This window comes from Musca autumnalis, unplaced genomic scaffold (genome assembly GCF_047663935.1).
Source record: "Musca autumnalis isolate F117 unplaced genomic scaffold, ASM4766393v1 scaffold_1, whole genome shotgun sequence".
In the NCBI taxonomy this organism is placed as follows: Eukaryota; Metazoa; Arthropoda; class Insecta; order Diptera; family Muscidae; genus Musca; species Musca autumnalis.
Window position 1 is genome coordinate 21,772,923 of NW_027411644.1, and position 21,037 is coordinate 21,793,959.

General features: G+C 36.6%; 1 protein-coding gene across 1 annotated transcript in view; it reads right to left on the bottom strand.

Annotated features, from left to right (window-relative positions):
• Positions 1–21,037, bottom strand: part of side-VI (sidestep VI transmembrane protein) — a 456,009-nt gene that overhangs the window by 107,723 nt on the left and 327,249 nt on the right. Inside the window, 1 exon segment of the mRNA XM_073969507.1 lies at positions 7,763–7,922. Within this exon segment, the coding sequence (XP_073825608.1) occupies positions 7,763–7,922 (160 nt within the window).

The following is a 21,037-nucleotide window of genomic DNA, read 5'->3' on the forward strand; positions in this document are numbered from 1 at the left end:
AAGCACTCAGATATGCAGTCTAAACTCGATGACTTAGTTGCCCACTCAGCGAAAGTCGGATTAAGAATTAACACCACAAAGACAAAGGCTTTAGCAATAAAAGCATCAAACAACAATCATTTTGTCATTGGACAGGAACAAATTGAGTTCGTAAACAAATTCTGCTATCTGGGAAGCATGATCTCAACCGAAAGCAGTGCACAGGCTGACATTGAATTCAGAATTGGTAAAGCCAACAGCGCCTTCTTTCAATTAAGAAACATCTGGAACTCAAGGGTTATACTAACGAAGTCAAAAATCAACATATTCAAATCAAACGTTCTGTCAGTACTATTGTATAGTTGCGAATCATGGTTAACAACAACAACCCTTAACAACAAATTGCAAAGCTTCACAAACAGATGCTTGCGATCTGGCAATGGATTGGTCACACATTGCGAAAAGAACAAGATGAGATATGTCGCCAAGCCCTAGACTGGAACCCCCAAGGGCACAGAAGGAAGGGTCGGCCAAAGACCACTTGGAGAAGAAGCCTGATGAAGGAAGTGGAGAGCAGCGGCAGTAGCTGGAATGAAATTAAACGTATTGCGAATGATAGAATAGTTTGGAAAAACTTTGTAAAGGCCGTATGCTCCCCAAGGAGTTAAGTGGAAATAAAGAAGAAGAGAATGTTATATGGGGTCTATATCAAAACGTGGACCTATGTCAATAATTTTTATCGGAAAAGTTTTTTGTAAAGTGAAAACTCCGCATCTCAAAATTCAACCAATTTGGTTGATAAGTTTAGCTAAAATATTCAAAATACCGAAACATTAAGAAGTACCGTTGCATGGAGACTATTCCAAAACGTGGACCGACCTTCCCAATTTTTTGCTCTCGACATTGTCAGTGAACTATAAGTATTAATACCAAAATTCATCTGCCAACGTTAACTCCTTTTATATTTGGCCACCGTTTATTTGAACTCGAGACATATTGCAGCGTTTTTTTGAGGTTATGTGCCATAACCCGAGAACAATGGACTTGCCCTCTAAAAAAATTACAATGACGTAACGGGGGCCGCACGAACATCCTGTTACAAAAAATTTCATAACGATTCGTGAGGTGTCACTAAACTGCACTTATTTCAAATTTTGTGTGGGGGGTACCTGAAGGAGTGGACCGATTACATTGCTAGATCTACTCAAAATTGTCTGAAACGGATATCGTACAAACATACTTGGGGTCTAAAACCATCATTTCGATGAGGCACATTTTTGGTCGTATCAAAGTGTAAATACCCTCTTTATCCTAACGGTTGAGGGTATAAAAACTATGTTTCGTTCTATTAAGAATTTATTTTACAATTAAACAAATATGAAGATAGATATTTTCCAACAATTTTCTTAAAATCTGATGAAGCTAATATTTTTGCATTGTTTAGTGGATAGCTGAGAGAATATTTACAACAACAACAAAGTAAAAACACAATTTTAGTCAGTAGAGTGCCTGCAATCTATACAATGAAAAACATTTCGCAATTTTATACTATGATTTTTTTTTTTTACTTTTGCGCCGCTAGATCAGTGATTTCGACCAGTGTGCAACGTTGGGCAAATCAAGTGAAAGATTATATCTCAAGACTTGATAATGCATCACATCGAATTTGTCATTCCTATATACTTACAACAACAATGTCAAATGCAAGCTCCTCTTACTTTCACAATACATACATAGCTATTCACCGCCAACACACATGCCAACTGTATTCCTCAACACCCATCAAATCTCACTATACTAGACAGCCATCAAATCTCACTAGACAATCTACTTATTCTCGCAAAGGCAACATTAATACCACTAGCTATTATGTATTAGCCGCAAATGGTAAAGGTAAACAGGCAAAAACATGGATAACAGCTACTATGACAAGTATAATAACCGCTACAACAACAACAAAACGAAAAGACAACAACTATTACAGCTACCACTATTACAGCTAACGTCATGGCACTAACGTTAAAAGTATGCGTAAATTTGCAATGCACTTTTATTCAAAAACATAACAACATCACCTAACTACAACTGTATTAACGGCACTAAGAGTCGTACTTGTAGTTTGTAGTATTAGTGCCAACAACAACAACTACTACTAGATCGAAACAGTGGCAAAGCTAAAACTACAACCCACAATGACAATTACGCCTTAAGGATTTTTATCAACAGCATCAGTGGCAGCATCAACAACAACAGCAACATTCTGACTCGAGAAATTGTCGCCGGGTTTTGTTGCTATTGTTTTTTCCTTACTCGTTTTGCCAGTTGCGTTAATGTGTGGTTGTTGTAACAATGCTTACCACATTTCAAAGTGGGCGAATGGCTGAATGAATGGATGGGTGGGTGTTAAAACAAAGCTAAGTACTTTAAAATGCCATCCATCCTCCTCCAAAGTCATTATAGTTCGCATTATCTTTCCGAGACCGATGTGATGTGATTTTTGTTGTTGATGAAAACGAAACGATTCTCCACAACAAAGAGGGTTAAGTAGTTTTCATTGCAGTCTGACAATACCTTTCCTCGCTACGGCTACTGAACCCGTTTTATGTCCAACTCTCATCTTGTCTCATCAACAATTACCGGCTAATGCAATTTACTTTGCCAGGGTATTATAATTCTAGCTACGAGTGTGAATTTATCATCAATGCCTGCGGGATATTACCCCATTTTATTGGTTTGATTGTTAGTTCAGAGATAGATAGGAGGTGGAGTCTGGAGATAGGAGGTGAAGTCTGGAGATAAAAATGCAGAGGATTGCAAGGGTGTAAAATGGGTATTTTAAAAAGTGTTTAATTCAGAAGCAGAATATACGTTAAAACTATTTTGCGTATACTTTATATTGAAACGGGAATTACTACCAAAGTGAAAAATTAGCAGGAAATGCCAAATTTCCATGGACGGGAATTCCCGATGATAAACTCTAGTTATAACCAAAAAAACACCACGCCAGTACCATGTGAGGAATATTGCCTTGACAATAAGAATCCGTTTCTTTTGTAGCTTCGGAGAAAAAAGTTTTCGTACCTCAAACGATTTGTTGTTGTTGTAACAGTGTTTATTATTAGGTTTGTATGTTCGTTCTTCTCTTCAATCTGGCTCTGTTTCTATCTCCAGTTCCAGGAAAGTGGCTGCTTCGATGGGATTTAACCACAGATCCACTGGAGTTAGATGAGTAGGTTTGGCTAGGCAGTTAAAAAGGTGTTTTGTTTCGTGCGGGCCCATGTCACATACTGGGCAGATGTTTTGCACGGCGCGGTCGATTTCCGCCCAATAAGAATTTAAGCGACTGCAATATCCCGAACGTAGTTGAGCCAAAACGACCTTAGTTTGTCGTGGCAGCTGACGCTCCTCAGCTACAATAGAAGGGGGATGTGTTTCGAGGACTTTATTCACAGTATATTTGCTTATGGCCTTAGCAACTGCATCCGTGTGAATACTATTTAAACCTGCTTGATATGCCTGTTGATCTAGGGGTTCTCTCCTATATTGCTGGACCTCCCTCTCTAGAGCATGAATATCCTTCCTGATATGCCTGAATGTGTCGGGCCTAGCCAGCAGATGGTGATTGGGATGACTCTCACGGTAACACCCAAGCAAGTACTGCAACGAAAGCATCTCATTGTGTTGCTTTACTGGAAGAATCTTTGCCTCCTCATGTAGATGGTCCACTGAAGACTTGAGGAGGCACCCAGTTGCTGTTCTCAGGGCGGCATTCTGGCAGGTTTGAATCTTTTTCCAATGCGTATCACATAATCCCGGGGACCAAACTGGCGCCGCATAGTTTACCACAGACCAACCTATCGCGTTCTATGTGGTCAACAAGGTTTCTTTATCTGCACCCCAAGTGCTGCCGGCTAGGGACATGAGGACCTTGTTCCTACTTTTCAGTTTGTCGCTGTGGCGTGCGCGCACGACGTGAAAGTAGTGTCGAATGTGACCCCTAAAATTTTTGGGCAGTTTGTGGTCGGAATTCTGCTACCGTCGACCACGACATTCTATTCTCTTCCACACTGCGCTGTCCATGTGGTGAACAGAGTGGCTGTTGATTTTGTGGCGGAAATCTGCATATTCCTCGAATGGAAAAAGGTGGTAAGATCGGTTAAATAGTTGTTCAGTCTCTCACAGATGTCATCGGGATAGGTACCTTACGCCAGGATCGTGCAATCATCCGCATACGTTACGACCTCGATGCCGTCTGGAGGGAGCGGAATACAGGAGAGGTACAGGTTAAACAGTTCCGGAGATATCACCCCACCTTGGGGAACTCCCTGCTTCATTCTACGGCGTTTTGACTTCTTGTTCCTGAATTCCACGTACGACTGGCGTCCACACATATAATTGACTATCCAACGTTTCAAGCTTGGTCGGAGGGTTGTCTGCTCAATGTCTTCAAACAGCGTGGAGTGCCTGACTGTATCAAAGGCTTTTGATAAGTCAAGCGCCACCATCACTGTTCTATCGCACGGCCGTCTCTGGTTGCGTCCTTGACAAATATGTGTGGTAATTGCGTGCAGCGCAGTTGTCGTGCTGTGCTGCTTACGGAATCAATGCTGATGATCGTCAACTTAATAGCTATTTCTGATACTGGGGAGGACTAAGGCTTAAAGGGTCTTTGTAACGGCCGACAAAACTGAAATCGGCCTGTACGATTCATTTTTGCTGACATCCTTGCCGGTCTTCCGTAATGGGACCACCCTGCCCACTTTCCAGACTTCGGGAACAGTGAGGGTGGATAGCGACAAGCTGAGAACTTTAGTGAGATACTCCACTCCCGGCTCATCCAGCAGCTTCAGCATTACCATGGAGATTCCATCAGGGCCCAAAGCTTTGGATGATTTAGCGTCCCTGATGGCATTGACAACATCATCCATTTGCATATATTGTGCCACTTTTTATGGCCTTCGCATCTCGCATAACCTTTTCCAGCAAAATGTTCAATAAGTCACACGAGAGTCCGTCTCCTTGTCTGAAACCTCTTTTGGTAAAAAACTCTTCGGAGAGGTTCTTTCCTAGTTTAACTGAGGACCGAGTACCACTTAATGTCATTCTACAAAGCCGAATGAGCTGTGTAGGGATACCAAATTCAGACATGGCCTGGGATACTTTTGAACGTAGGGGGCTGTCGAAGGCTGCTTTATAATCGACAAAAAGGTGGAAGGTGTCGATCTGCATCTCTTAGGGTCTTCTCCAGGATTTGCCGCAGAGTAAATATCTGGTCAGTGGTGGATTTGATTTCGTTCGCACAGTATCCCTGACACTATCTTGCAGGTAATAGGGAGAAGATTTATGCCCCTATAGTTTATGACGCCGGAAGTCGGGTCGCGTTTCCGGCTCACAATTTCAGATCTCTAATTGTATGTGAAGTATGTATAACTTCATTGTTATTTTGAATTCAACAAATACTTTGCGTTTTATGTTGCCTGGGTAGGTTCTCGGTATCGCCGATTAAATTGCAAAACAAGCAACAACTCGCGTAATTCTATTCGTGGGTACGTCCGACTTGAAAAACAAGTAGCAACAACTCGCGTGCTTTGACTTTGGGTAAGCAGGATTCGTAAACAAGTCGGACTTGTAAACAAGTAGCAACAACTAGCGTGCTTCGACTTTTGGGTACGTCGGACCTGAAAAACAAGTAGCAACAACTCGTGTGCTTTGACTTTGGGTACGCCGGACTCGTTTACAAGTTGGACTGGTAAACAAGTCGGACTTGTAAACAAGTAACAACAACTCGCGTGCTTCGACTCTTGGGTACGTCGGACCTGAAAAACAAGTAGCAACAACTCGTGTGCTTTGACTTTGGGTACGTCGGACCTGAAAAACAAGTAGCAACAACTCGTCTGCTTTGACTTTGGGTACGCCGGACTCGTAAACAAGTTGGAATTGTAAACAAGTATGACTTGTAAACAAGTAACAACAACTCATGTGCTTTGACTTTGGGTACGCCGGACTCGTAAAGAAGTTAGCATTTTAAACAGGTCGGATTTGTAAACGAGAAACAAGAACAAAAAGAAGTGGCGAGCCTACAGGAGGATGAGTAAGTGCGTAACCGTGTAAGGAAATAACAACGAGAAACCAGAGAAAATCCAGGTGAGTATAGTGGAAAGTGAAGTGAACCGACTGACACTTTGTGCGGACTGAGCGTGAACGGCGTATAAGGCAAGTTTTCGGAAGCCACCTTCTTAGAACCTCCCGAGCACTGGTGAGTTTTCATTAGCCACCATCACAAGAAAACCTGGAGACCAAACCCCGACAACGAAGACGAGTTTTCCTTAAGCCACTTCCTTAGTACAACCCGAGACCCGTTGAGTTGTGAGTAGCCACCGTCGCAAGGAAACCTAGAGTACCCTTGTACAAGACGACGAAGGTGAGTTTCCCACGCCACCTCCATCTACATCTAGGACTGTGACCGTAAGTCGTCGTAAGCCGCGTCACAGGAGAACGGAGACCCTGCGGCCCCGTGCGGAACGCTTGACAGAACCCAACTAGGTGAGTTTCCACGCCGCCTACACCAACACCTACAACTGTGGCTGTGTGTTGTCTTAAACCACATCACAGGAGAACGGGGATCCAGAAGCCTCGAGCAGAACCCCCGACGGAACCCAACTAGTTGAGAAGTAAGTCTAGATCTTATGAAAATTTCCAATAAACAAGGTTAATCTACCCCTATAACCCTAACTCTCCTTATTCCTGTCACTAAAAGAAATAAATTTCTGTGATGAATTCTGGCCACAGCGAGCTAACCTCAGCCAATGGAGCCGCAGGTGTCGTTACAAGTTAGAGCATACAGTTGTATCTCCTTTCTTGTGGACAGGGCACAGAATACTCAGGTTCCATTCGTCGGGTACTCGTTCTTCCTGCCAGATGGTGCAAACTAGCTGATGAATACACCTTATCAGCGTATTGCCCCCGGTTCCTTTTGCCTTATTATTCTCCAGCCGTTTTATTGCTGGTATACATTTAATACCATCTTCTGGGATTGGGTCTGTTGTATCTTCGCCGTCTTCGCTACTATCGGATACCAAGAGTTTGGAAAAATTGCCATGCTTGTCTCCACAGGAGGATGTACCTGTACCAAAACCATCAGTTTGATGTTTCAGTCTTTAGTAGAACTTTCAAACTACATTCTGGCTCCTGTACTTCTCTATTTTTTCACACTCCCGCCTTTCAATTTGTCTTTTTTCCTGCGGAAAAGAGGTTTCTCTTCTCTCCTTTTCTCCCGATACCTCTCTCGTGCGATACGCCTTGCTACTGATTGGGAGGGCTACTAACACAACGCCCAAACCCAAGTTTTTAACGTTCTTATGGGTTAAGGCGCGGCACATGTTAGCTCACTACCTTTAACGGGTGTTAAAGGCAGCTCCCCAGGTGACTTCACGGGGAGGTCTTTCTCCACTTGAGATGAAGGAGGGCCGGTCAGGACTGTTCCTTGGTATCGTTCATCCTCTACTTTACCCGGTGTTCTTGTATTATATGAAGAATTATGGATTTTAACCGTTTGGACTGTATTGATTGGATCTCTCGGTGGAATAATTACCCCGCAAATGCATAAATTTACGCTGAAAGCTTCCAAAATTTATTTTTCCAAATACAAAAATATTTTTTCTTTTAAAACTAATTTTTCTGCTAACGACACACTTTGAGCTCAATCCTGCCGGTATTTATCAGATTCTTTTTTGTGTTTTTTTTAATAAATTAATACTAATTTTTTTTTAAATTCTCTACTTACACATCACTTTAAGTTCCACAACATTGCTGTCACCATCACCTTCAACATTGGAGGCAGTACAGGTGTAATTGCCAGCCTGGTGCCGCGTAACGCCCTGTAGAGCCAAATCACCGCTGCTAACTATAACACCGGCACGTTGATTATGTTGTATGATTTGATTCTAAAAAGAAAAACAAAGAAGACAAACATGAGAGGAGTGAATAAATAAACACCATATATACACACGCAAGCAAGGAGGATGATGCGGATGAAGACACAAATTAGCAAAAGTTGCAAATTTGCACACAAGACATGTATGCTGCTCCACCATTCAGCTCTTAAGTTGTAGCAAACTAAAGAAACAAAAAACAAAACGTTTCAAGTTCCCCCAGAAACAGCATCATCAGAATTGTCTTTTCTTTTCTTATGATTTTTTTTCGATAATAATTGCAACAACAAGGAATGCGTGTGTGCTGTTCTGTTTAACAACGCTAATGAGTATTTGACTAAAACAACAACAACAGCGAATGATGAACTTCGACAACGTGTTGTTTGCTTGATCTTTGAAAAATACTTTTTGTTTTCTTTTTTTGGCTTTCTTTAGCTTGTTATATTTTGTATTGTGTTCACACATGTTTGTGCCAGGAATTGTTGGAGTGAAGTGCGGAGAGGGAAGGGTAGGGGTTATGCCATTGTTTTCACAGAGTTTTCTTTAATAGTTTTTTTACAGTTTTTATGCTTTCTTGTCATGTCCTTGTCTACTATTATCATCATTATTGTTTTTCTATTTTGTGTATGTATTTCTCTCTCTAATTTTCCATTTCTGTTCCAAAGACAAAGCCAAAAGGAATAGTGTCTTCGCTTTGTGTGAACACCAAGCAAACTGAAATTATATTCAGTCTCTTTCTGCTGTTTGAATTTTGAAATTGTTTTTTGTTTTGTTCCTCTGCTGTAATTGCCGCATTAAAAGAGTTGATAATAAGGCGTTAGATTTCCTTTGATGTGGCTGTTAGATTTTTTCCATTCTTTTCCGACATTTTCAAAGGAATGGGCTGTGTGGGACAAGGGAGGGGATGAGAAAATTGTTTTTGAAATGAATTGCCGTTGAATTGTCGTCTTAGCCGAAAATTGTTCAACTAATCCAACATCAAACAAAGAAATTAGGGTTTTGATGGCAAATTAGCTGAAATTTGTTCTCAAATGAAAATTGAGCACAAATTGTTTGCTTCGCGACAAAAAAGGATATAACGGATGAAAGCTGTAGGTTCGTATTTAAAAAGGCTGAAGTGCAAAGATAGAATTAAAAAATTGTAAAAAAAACATGCTTTATGAAAAAAAATATATATGGTCAGTTGTTGGTTGAAAAATCCACGCTTTATGGTCAGTTGTTGGTTAAAAAATCCACGCTTTATGGTCAGTTGTTGGTTGAAAAATCCACGCTTTATGGTCAGTTGTTGGTTAAAAAATCCACGCTTTATGGTCAGTTGTTGGTTGAAAAATCCACGCTTTATGGTCAGTTGTTGGTTAAAAAATCCACGCTTTATGGTCAGTTGTTGGTTGAAAAATCCACGCTTTATGGTCAGTTGTTGGTTAAAAAATCCACGCTTTATGGTCAGTTGTTGGTTAAAAAATCCACGCTTTATGGTCAGTTGTTGGTTAAAAAATCCACGCTTTATGGTCAGTTGTTGGTTAAAAAATCCACGCTTTATGGTCAGTTGTTGGTTAAAAAATCCACGCTTTATGGTCAGTTGTTGGTTAAAAAATCCACGATTTATGGTCAGTTGTTGGTTAAAAAATCCACGCTTTATGGTCAGTTGTTGGTTAAAAAATCCACCCTTTATGGTCAGTTGTTGGTTAAAAAATCCACGCTTTATGGTCAGTTGTTGGTTAAAAAATCCACGCTTTATGGTCAGTTGTTGGTTAAAAAATCCACGCTTTATGGTCAGTTGTTGGTTAAAAAATCCACGCTTTATGGTCAGTTGTTGGTTAAAAAATCCACGCTTTATGGTCAGTTGTTGGTTAAAAAATCCACGCTTTATGGTCAGTTGTTGGTTAAAAAATCCACGCTTTATGGTCAGTTGTTGGTTAAAAAATCCACGCTTTATGGTCAGTTGTTGGTTAAAAAATCCACGCTTTATGGTCAGTTGTTGGTTAAAAAATCCACGCTTTATGGTCAGTTGTTGGTTAAAAAATCCACGCTTTATGGTCAGTTGTTGGTTAAAAAATCCACGCTTTATGGTCAGTTGTTGGTTAAAAAATCCACGCTTTATGGTCAGTTGTTGGTTAAAAATCCACGCTTTATGGTCAGTTGTTGGTTAAAAAATCCACGCTTTATGGTCAGTTGTTGGTTAAAAAATCCACGCTTTATGGTCAGTTGTTGGTTAAAAAATCCACGCTTTATGGTCAGTTGTTGGTTAAAAAATCCACGCTTTATGGTCAGTTGTTGGTTAAAAAATCCACGCTTTATGGTCAGTTGTTGGTTAAAAAATCCACGCTTTATGGTCAGTTGTTGGTTAAAAAATCCACGCTTTATGGTCAGTTGTTGGTTAAAAAATCCACGCTTTATGGTCAGTTGTTGGTTAAAAAATCCACGCTTTATGGTCAGTTGTTGGTTAAAAAATCCACGCTTTATGGTCAGTTGTTGGTTAAAAAATCCACGCTATATGGTCAGTTGTTGGTTAAAAAATCCACGCTTTATGGTCAGTTGTTGGTTAAAAAATCCACGCTTTATGGTCAGTTGTTGGTTAAAAAATCCACGCTTTATGGTCAGTTGTTGGTTAAAAAATCCACGCTTTATGGTCAGTTGTTGGTTAAAAAATCCACGCTTTATGGTCAGTTGTTGGTTAAAAAATCCACGCTTTATGGTCAATTGTTGGTTAAAAAATCCACGCTTTATGGTCAGTTGTTGGTTAAAAAATCCACGCTTTATGGTCAGTTGTTGGTTAAAAAATCCACGCTTTATGGTCAGTTGTTGGTTAAAAAATCCACGCTTTATGGTCAGTTGTTGGTTAAAAAATCCACGCTTTATGGTCAGTTGTTGGTTAAAAAATCCACGCTTTATGGTCAGTTGTTGGTTAAAAAATCCACGCTTTATGGTCAGTTGTTGGTTAAAAAATCCACGCTTTATGGTCAGTTGTTGGTTAAAAAATCCACGCTTTATGGTCAGTTGTTGGTTAAAAAATCCACGCTTTATGGTCAGTTGTTGGTTAAAAAATCCACGCTTTATGGTCAGTTGTTGGTTAAAAAATCCACGCTTTATGGTCAGTTGTTGGTTAAAAAATCCACGCTTTATGGTCAGTTGTTGGTTAAAAAATCCACGCTTTATGGTCAGTTGTTGGTTAAAAAATCCACGCTTTATGGTCAGTTGTTGGTTAAAAAATCCACGCTTTATGGTCAGTTGTTGGTTAAAAAATCCACGCTTTATGGTCAGTTGTTGGTTAAAAAATCCACGCTTTATGGTCAGTTGTTGGTTAAAAAATCCACGCTTTATGGTCAGTTGTTGGTTAAAAAATCCATGCTTTATGGTCAGTTGTTGGTTAAAAAATCCACGCTTTATGGTCAGTTGTTGGTTAAAAAATCCACGCTTTATGGTCAGTTGTTGGTTAAAAAATCCACGCTTTATGGTCAGTTGTTGGTTAAAAAATCCAAGCTTTATGGTCAGTTGTTGGTTAAAAAATCCACGCTTTATGGTCAGTTGTTGGTTAAAAAATCCACGCTTTATGGTCAGTTGCTGGTTAAAAAATCCACGCTTTATGGTCAGTTGTTGGTTAAATAATCCACGCTTTATGGTCAGTTGTTGGTTAAAAAATCCACGCTTTATGGTCAGTTGTTGGTTAAAAAATCCACGCTTTATGGTCAGTTGTTGGTTAAAAAATCCACGCTTTATGGTCAGTTGTTGGTTAAAAAATCTACGCTTTATGGTCAGTTGTTGGTTAAAAACTCCACGCTTTATGGTCAGTTGTTGGTTAAAAAATCCACGCTTTATGGTCAGTTGTTGGTTAAAAAATCCATGCTTTATGGTCAGTTGTTGGTTAAAAAATCCACGCTTTATGGTCAGTTGTTGGTTAAAAAATCCACGCTTTATGGTCAGTTGTTGGTTAAAAAATCCACGCTTTATGGTCAGTTGTTGGTTAAAAAATCCAAGCTTTATGGTCAGTTGTTGGTTAAAAAATCCACGCTTTATGGTCAGTTGCTGGTTAAAAAATCCACGCTTTATGGTCAGTTGTTGGTTAAATAATCCACGCTTTATGGTCAGTTGTTGGTTAAAAAATCCACGCTTTATGGTCAGTTGTTGGTTAAAAAATCCACGCTTTATGGTCAGTTGTTGGTTAAAAAATCCACGCTTTATGGTCAGTTGTTGGTTAAAAAATCTACGCTTTATGGTCAGTTGTTGGTTAAAAACTCCACGCTTTATGGTCAGTTGTTGGTTAAAAAATCCACGCTTTATGGTCAGTTGTTGGTTGAAAAAATGTTGTTAAATAATTTAAGCTTTATGGTCAGTTGTTGGCTTAAAAAATTGCTAAAAAATCCACGCCTTATGGCCAGCTATTGGGTGAAAAAATGTTGTTAAAAAATCCACGTTTTATGGTCAGTTGTTGGTTGTAAAAATTTAGTTAAAAATCCACACTTTATGGTCAGTTGTTTGTTGAAAAAAAAATTGTTAACAAATCCACGCTAGAGACTTTAATTTGTTTTGTTTTTTGTTTTTGTTTTTTTTTTTGAATAACTTTGTTGTTTTTGTTTAGAAGTGAAACTTCTTTTCCTATTAACCAGGGCTTCGGAGTCGAGCCATTTTTGGTCAGACTCCGACTCCAGTCCAATTTTTTTTCTCGACTCCGACTCCAACTCCGGAGTCGACTCCGAAAATAGATAAAATAAAATTCGCAACTTAAATTACATTGGGAGGATGCCAAAACATAGACCTATATTGTTCTTTTTTTCTCGTTGACAATACGGAATACAAAGTAACAAGCACTTCAGCATACTTCACACTTCAGAACATGTAGCAAAACCCTTCAAAGCAACTGCAATCGGACGGTATCGTTACAAGGTGTCTCTACCTAAACACCCACATATGAGTATTTTTACTGTGAGACTCAAAATACCAAATTACCATAATTACTGACCGGTAACACTCTTTGTAATTTTTTAGTTATGGAAAATTAACGATATTTTAACACCGCAACGTGATAGAAGACCAAAATAGTGTATTGCCCCTTAACATACACTTTCGTGGTTAAGGTTACTTGAAACCTTTATGTCAAAAGGGATCATTTTCTTCAAACCGTTAAGAATTTTGATTTACACTTGTAGGCCTTTGCCTACATAACTCTTCATCTTCAAGGACAATATCTCGGATTCTTGTCCGTCCATAGTTATGTTTTACGTATTGCACCACGTAATGTAACAAAAGAAATCCTTCGAAATACATAAAATCGGGCCGTGCCGTTATACTAAATCGTAAATCTATACCGGCAATTTTACATCTTTATACTTTATAAAGTCCCCGACGAATATTTCGATGTGTTTCAAACGGAATGACAAGTTAGTATCTTATGGTGGAAAGTGTCTTTTGTCTACCACCTCAAAAAGGATACAAGTAAAACCAACGTTTAGTACGGCTAAGCCCAACTGACAATCGGAAATGATTAAATAGTTCTAGAAATTTATATATCCACCATTCAATAGAGGTAGTGCTTATAATTTACGTCTATTTGTTAAATATCTTTTATTCCTCAGCATAAATATATTGACAAATTTATCCCAAATGCATGACTTAATCGAAAAATCATTTGATCTCTTCTCATCGAAGAACAGCAGGATAGCATAGGAATATCCCCTTTAAATAGAGAGAGAAAAGGTTAAGTAGGTTTACTTATAGATAACCACACACTATTCTATTATAAAAAAGCAGACTTCTTTATAAAAGACTCAGGGTTCTTCAAAAGACCGAATTGTCGTTTAAAAAAATAGCAGGAACATCGTCTTTAAGAAGATTCTAACTTTTCTCGTACAAATTCAGCAAGAAGTCTAGTAGGCCATTCGTATGATTTCCCTTAAAGTACTACAAGGTCTTTCATAGAAGTCCAACAGGTTCTTTCACAGCAGACATAAATGACTTCTAATAAAAAACAACAAATGGCCTGTAAAACTTATCTAAAAGATCTTCCCTAAGTATATTTGGAACATGCAAACATTATTCCAATCAATTGACCCAAAAAGGTTTCCGATATGCATTTTGTAGTCAAAATAGAGATTAAGAGTTTTTTTAAATTATGATCATTTAAATAATTTAAATTGATTTGACAAATTTTGATAAATGTAGAACAGATTGTTGTCCGGAGTCGGAGTCGAGATTTTTTTCACGACTCGGGCTCCGAGTCCGACTCCAGCAAAATTTGCTAGACTCCGACTCCAACTCCGACTCCGAAGCCCTGCTATTAACAATAAACACATTTTAGATTGTCTGATAGCTGTCAGTTTGTTGTCATTACTTGTGCGATATCTCTTTAGATTGGTTTCTGTGTGAGTCTGTGTTAAATGCAAGTGTGGTCGGTTAAATGTGGTAGGTGTTGGGATTTGTGTAAAGACCACATCCATTATATACTCCGTATTTAGAAGTGTGTGTACGTGTATGTGTATTAATTACGTTTTACTTGAAGTGCCAGTCATGTTTTTTCCTTTACTTTGTTGCTAGCAGTATTCACATTGTCATTAGTATTTGCTTGATCGTGTGTGTTGTAATGCCTCTTCTATATTTTGTTTTGGTCACTTTTCCTGATATGTCATCACGTTTTTCATTTTGGACATTTCGAGTTTGGCCAACTTTTTAGTTTTCATCAATGTTTGGTTGCCCACTCATAACAACAAGACTAATGGAGTTAGATGACGTTGTTGTCCATGATTTGGTGGCAATATTAGAATGTGTGTTGTTTGTGGGTTTTGCCTGATGATGGTCTTGTCATTGATGTTGTTTTTAGTTCTTGGACAAATTTGCCCTTAATTTCTTTAATTTGTAAATGTCTATGTACCAATGAACAAGAAAGCATCCTAGTTATACATATATGTAATTCTTTCTATATACTGTATTTTGTCTATAGATCTTAATGTATCAGAGTGTGTGAGTGTATTTGTGTTATTGTGTAAATAACTACTACTATTGCTACTAATTAATGTTGTTTCAATTTATTTGTAGGGTTTATGCTGTGTATTTTATTATATAATAAATAATGACAAAGAGCATACATACATACTTATGTATGCTGTGTATTCGTGTGTGTGTTTTCCTTTAAGCAAAACATATGATAGTGTTGTTATAATTTTAGGTTTGTTGATGTGTGTGTGTAATCCATTGTCATCACAATGCTGAGGTCATAAACTAAATGACCAACAACATTTCTGCTTAATTTCCAAAACATAGGTCACAAGGATTATTTGAAAAACTAATCCCCGAAAATGTATTAGTTTTTGGCCTTTTCTTTCGCTCTGTGTCTTTTGCCTTTTTATCTTTGATTGTGATTATTTGTCCAAATAACTTGTGTGTGTGTTTGTTTTTGTGTATTTGTGTGTGAGTGTGTATTTTACAAATTATTTGTTATTAATTTCTTGGCTTTGTTAGTAATTAAATACTCTTGGTTTTTGTCTAATTGAAATAGAACTTGATTTTGAGCTCCAATAGTCATGGCATATAAATTGTCGATTGTGGTATATCAAATGTTAACCTCATGACCTCAACTATGTGTATGTATGTGGTAGAGTCAATTAATGAAAATCAACTTCTGTGATTTACTTCCACAAATTTGCAGTATATTATTAAGGAAAAAGTATTTCTTCTCCTTAATAGTGCGGCATGATTAATTAGCAGCAAAGGGATATGGAATTAATTTGTAATACTTAATCAATCTGAAATAATTATGAACTACTAGACGATCCTTAAAGGGATAGTAGATACTGAATTTTCTATAAAGGAATTTTATGCCAAAATTCCATAAGCCTGGTGACTTTTACAAAAAAGTACAAACCAACCGACCATTCACAGTGGCTTTACGAGCATTTTTTCAACGACAAACTAACCATAAAACGTGGATTTGTTAACATTATTTTTCTAACGACCAACAAAGGGTAAAGCTAGGATTTTTCAACAATATTTTTAACGACCAACTGACCATAAAGCGTGGATTTTTAACAACATTTTTTCAACCAACAACTGACCATAAATCGTAGATTTTTAACAAAAAATTTTCAACCAACAACTGACCATAAAGCTTGGATTTTTTAACAAAATTTGTTCAACCAACAACTGACCTTAAAGAGTGGATTTTTTAACAAATTGTTTTTAACCAACAACTGACCATAAAGTGTGGATTTTTTAACAAAATTTTTTTAAACCAAAAACTGAACATAAGGCGTGGATTTTTTCAACCAACAACCGAGTGACTAAGCGTGGATTTTTATAACAGTTTTTCAACCAACAACTGACCATAAAGCGTGGATTTTTTAACAATATTTCTTCAACCACCAGTTGACCATAAACCGTGGATTTTTAACAATATGTTTTCGACGACCCATTGACCATTAACCGTGGATTTTTTAACAATATTTTTCAACCACCAATTGACAGTACACCATGGATTTTGAAACAATATGTTTTCAACCACCAATTGCCCATGAAGCGTGGATTTTTTAAGAATATGCCTTCAACGATAATTAAAATTTTTCAACTAAAATTTTTCTCATTTCCTTCAATGTGAAAGAAGATTTTCAACGCTTTTTTTATAAATTGCATTTTCTCGCCTCGCAACAACAAATATTCCTGTTCATTATTTACGCCTTCTTTTTCTTCTTCTTCTTCTTCTTGAATGACCAATTACCAAATAAACAAAAAGATAAAGAAGAAACCAACAACGCAAAAAAACAGAAACAATAAAAGACAAATGACACAAAGAATTATTTGCCTTCAATTTGAATAAATTAATGATAATTGTTTTTGTTGAAATGTAATTAATTAATGCCAGCCATTGTTGTAATTAAACACTTAATGTAATTAATAACGGGGTAATTGAATATTGAACAGCAACAGCAACAAACGTAACGAAATTTGTAAGAAACACTTGCGTTCGTTATTGAGTGCCAATGACAGCAAAGAAATGAGGCGAAGACACCAAAAAATGGGAAAGTGGGGGTTTTTGCATCGAAGAAATTCACAATGAATTGTATTGTATTTAAACTTATATAGCCTTATGTTAAATGCAGCGTTCATTGAATGCAATTTGTAACAGCTTAAATACTTAATGGCATTTATCGTTCTCTTATTTCGCCCTTTTCACTTATGGAAGCAAAAACTTTCTTTTGCATTTTGTGAGAAATGTTATTCTTAGTTAATTTAATTTGCAATTTTTTACGATTAATGGTACAGTAACTTGAGCCGAAGAAGACCTGAACGATTTCTTTATGTCATGTAGGGTGTGATAAATTTTTGAGAGACCCCTAGAATTTGGTATAACAAACAGTGGGGCAAATATCTCACATGGATTAATAACATAATTAATATTGAAAAGCTTGGGTCTTTAAAAAATATCCTTTAAAAAATCTACGACGCCTATTAGTCATGGAAAAAATATTTTTTAAAAAAATTCACGCTGTATATTAGTCATGGAAAAAATATTCTTTAAAAAAATCCACGCTGCCTATTAGTCATGGAAAAATATTCATTAAAAAAACCAAGTTGTCTATTGGTCGTGGAAAAAAAATTTTTTAAAAAATCCACGCTGCCTATTAGTTATGGAAAAATATTCTTTAAGAAAATCCAAGCTGTCTATAGGTCGTGAACAAACTATTCTTTAAAAAATACGCTGCCTATTAGTCATGAAAAAATATTCTTTAAAAAAATCCATGCTGTCTGTTAGACATGGACAAATTTCTTTAACAAATCCACGTTGTCTGTTGGTCATGGAACAGACCAACTTTTAAAAAGCATCGATGCCTGTTGGTTATGCAAAAATATTCTTTAAAAATCCAAGCTGTATGGTCATGGAAAAATATTCCTTAAAAAATTCAAGCTGTATGTTGGTCATGGAAGAAAATTTTCTTAAAAAAATTACGCGGTATTTAGGTCATGGAAAAAATATTCTTTAAAAATACCACGCCGTCTGACGGTCATGGAAAAAATATTTCTTAAAAAACCAAAAAATATTCTTTAAAAAATTCACGCTGTGTGTTGGTCATGGAAAAAATATTCTTTAAAAAATTCACGCTGTGTGTTGGTCATGGAAAAAATATTCTTTAAAAAATCCACGCTGTTTGTTGGTCATGGAAAAAATATTTTTTAAAAAATCCACGCTGTTTGTTGGTCATGGAAAAAATATTTTTTAAAAATCCACGCTGTGTGTTGGTCATGGAAAAATATTCTTTAAAAAATCCACGCTGTGTGTTGGTCATGGAAAAATATTCTTTAAAAATCCACGCTGTGTGGTGGTCATGGAAAAAATATTCTTTAAAAAATCCACGCTGTGTGGTGGTCATGGAAAAAATATTCTTTAAAAATTCCACGCTGTGTGGTGGTTATGGAAAAAATATTCTTTAAAAAATCCACGCTGTGTGTTGGTCATGGAAAAATATTCTTTAAAGAATCCACGCTGTCTGTTGGTCATGGAAAAATATTCTTTAAAAAATCCACGCTGTGCGTTGGTCATGTAAAAAATATTCTTTAGAAAATCCACGCTGTTTGTTGGTCATGGAAAAAATATTCTTTAAAAAATCCACTCTGTGTGTTGGTCATGGAAAAAATATTCTTTAAAAAATCCACGCTGTGTGTTGGTCATGGAAAAAATATTCTTTAAAAAATTCACGCTGTGTGTTGGTCATGGAAAAAATATTCTTTAAAAAATCCACGCTGTTTGTTGGTCATGGAAAAAATATTTTTTAAAAATCCACGCTGTTTGTTGGTCATGGAAAAAATATTTTTTTAAAAATCCACGCTGTTTGTTGGTCATGGAAAAAATATTTTTTAAAAATCCACGCTGTGTGTTGGTCATGGAAAAATATTCTTTAAAAAATCCACGCTGTGTGTTGGTCATGGAAAAATATTCTTTAAAAAATCCACGCTGTGTGGTGGTCATGGAAAAAATATTCTTTAAAAAATCCACGCTATCTGTGGATCATGAAAAAATATTCTTTAAAAAATCCACGCTAACTGTGGGTCATGGAAAAAATATTCTTTAAAAAATACACGCTGTGTGGTGGTCATGGAAAAAATATTCTTTAAAAAATCCACGCTGTGTGGTGGCCATGGAAAAAATATTCTTTAAAAAATCCACGCTGTGTGGTGGTCATGGAAAAAATATTCTTTAAAAAATCCACGCTGTGTGGTGGTCATGGAAAAAATATTCTTTAAAAAATCCACGCTGTGTGGTGGTCATGGAAAAAATATTCTTTAAAAAATCCACGCTGTGTGGTGGTCATGGAAAAAATATTCTTTAAAAAATCCACGCTGTGTGGTGGTCATGGAAAAAATATTCTTTAAAAAATCCACGCTGTGTGGTGGTCATGGAAAAAATATTCTTTAAAAAATCCACGCTGTGTGGTGGTCATGGAAAAAATATTCTTTAAAAAATCCACGCTGTGTGGTGGTCATGGAAAAAATATTCTTTAAAAAATCCACGCTGTGTGGTGGTCATGGAAAAAATATTCTTTAAAAAATCCACGCTGTGTGGTGGTCATGGAAAAAATATTCTTTAAAAAATCCACGCTATCTGTGGGTCATGAAAAAAATATTCTTTAAAAAATCCACGCTATCTGTGGGTCATGAAAAAAATATTCTTTAAAAAATCAACGCTGTTAGGTGGTCATGAAAAAAAAAATATTCTTTAAAAAATCCACGCTGTTTGGTGGTCATGAAAAAAATATTCTTTAAAAAATCCACGCTGTGTGTTGGTCATGGAAAAAATATTCGTCAAAAAATCCACGCTGTGTTTTGGTCATGGAAAAAATACTCTTTAAAAAATCCACGCTGTGTTTTGGTCATGGAAAAAATACTCTTTAAAAAATCCACGCTGTTTGGTGGTCATGAAAAAAATATTCTTTAAAAAATCCAAGCTGTTTGGTGGTCATGAAAAAAATATTCTTTAAAAAATCCACGCTGTTTGGTGGTCATGAAAAAAATATTCTTTAAAAAATCCAAGCTGTTTGGTGGTCATGAAAAAAATATTCTTTAAAAAATCCACGCTGTTTGGTGGTCATGAAAAAAATATTCTTTAAAAAATCCACGCTGTTTGGTGGTCATTAAAAAAAATATTCTTTAAAAAATCCACGCTGTTTGGTGGTCATGAAAAAAATATTCTTTAAAAAATCCACGCTGTTTGGTGGTCATGAAAAAAATATTCTTTAAAAAATCCACGCTGTTTGGTGGTCATGACAAAAATATTCTTTAAAAAATCCACGCTGTTTGGTGGTTATGAAAAAAATATTCTCTAAAAAATCCACGCTGTTTGGTGGTCATGAAAAAAATATTCTTTAAAAAATCCACGCTGTTTGGTGGTCATGAAACAAATATTCTTTAAAAAATCCACGCTGTTTGGTGGTCATGAAAAAAATATTCTTTAAAAAATCCACGCTGTTTGGTGGTCATAAAAAAATATTCTTTAAAAAATCCACGCTGTTTGATGGTCATGAAAAAAATATTCTTTAAAAAATCCACACTGTTTGGTGGTCATAAAAAAATATTTTTTAAAAAATTCACGCTGTTTGGTGGTCATGGAAAAAATAATCTTTAAAAAAATCCACGCTGTGTGTTGGTCATGGAAAAATATTCTTTACAAAATCCCCGCTGTGTGTTGGTTATTTAAAAATATTCTTAAAAAATCCACGCTGGTTATGGAAAATATTTTTCAAAACATCTACGGTGGCTTTTGGTAATGCAAAATATTCTTCAAACAATCCATGCAAAAATATTCTTTTAAACATCCATACTGTCTGTTGGTTATGAAAATTTGGTCTTTAAAATCGTCACTGTTTGGCGTTTATTACAAAAAATATTCTTTAAATTGACCTTCGATGTATTTTGCTGTTACATTTTTTCTCAGAACAGTCTGCTTGAACTTATTTAAAAGAAATCTCCATCTATGTTAAATATTGTCAAATTACAAGAACTAAAAAAAACCGCAACAGGGCAAACCAACAACAACAACAAAAAGAAAACGCAATCTAAAAAATAAACAAATTTTCTCATAGAAATAGTTAAACCGCAATTAAACTTGGCAAATCCAATTTCAATGCTATAGCCTTAAGCCTTTTTTCTTT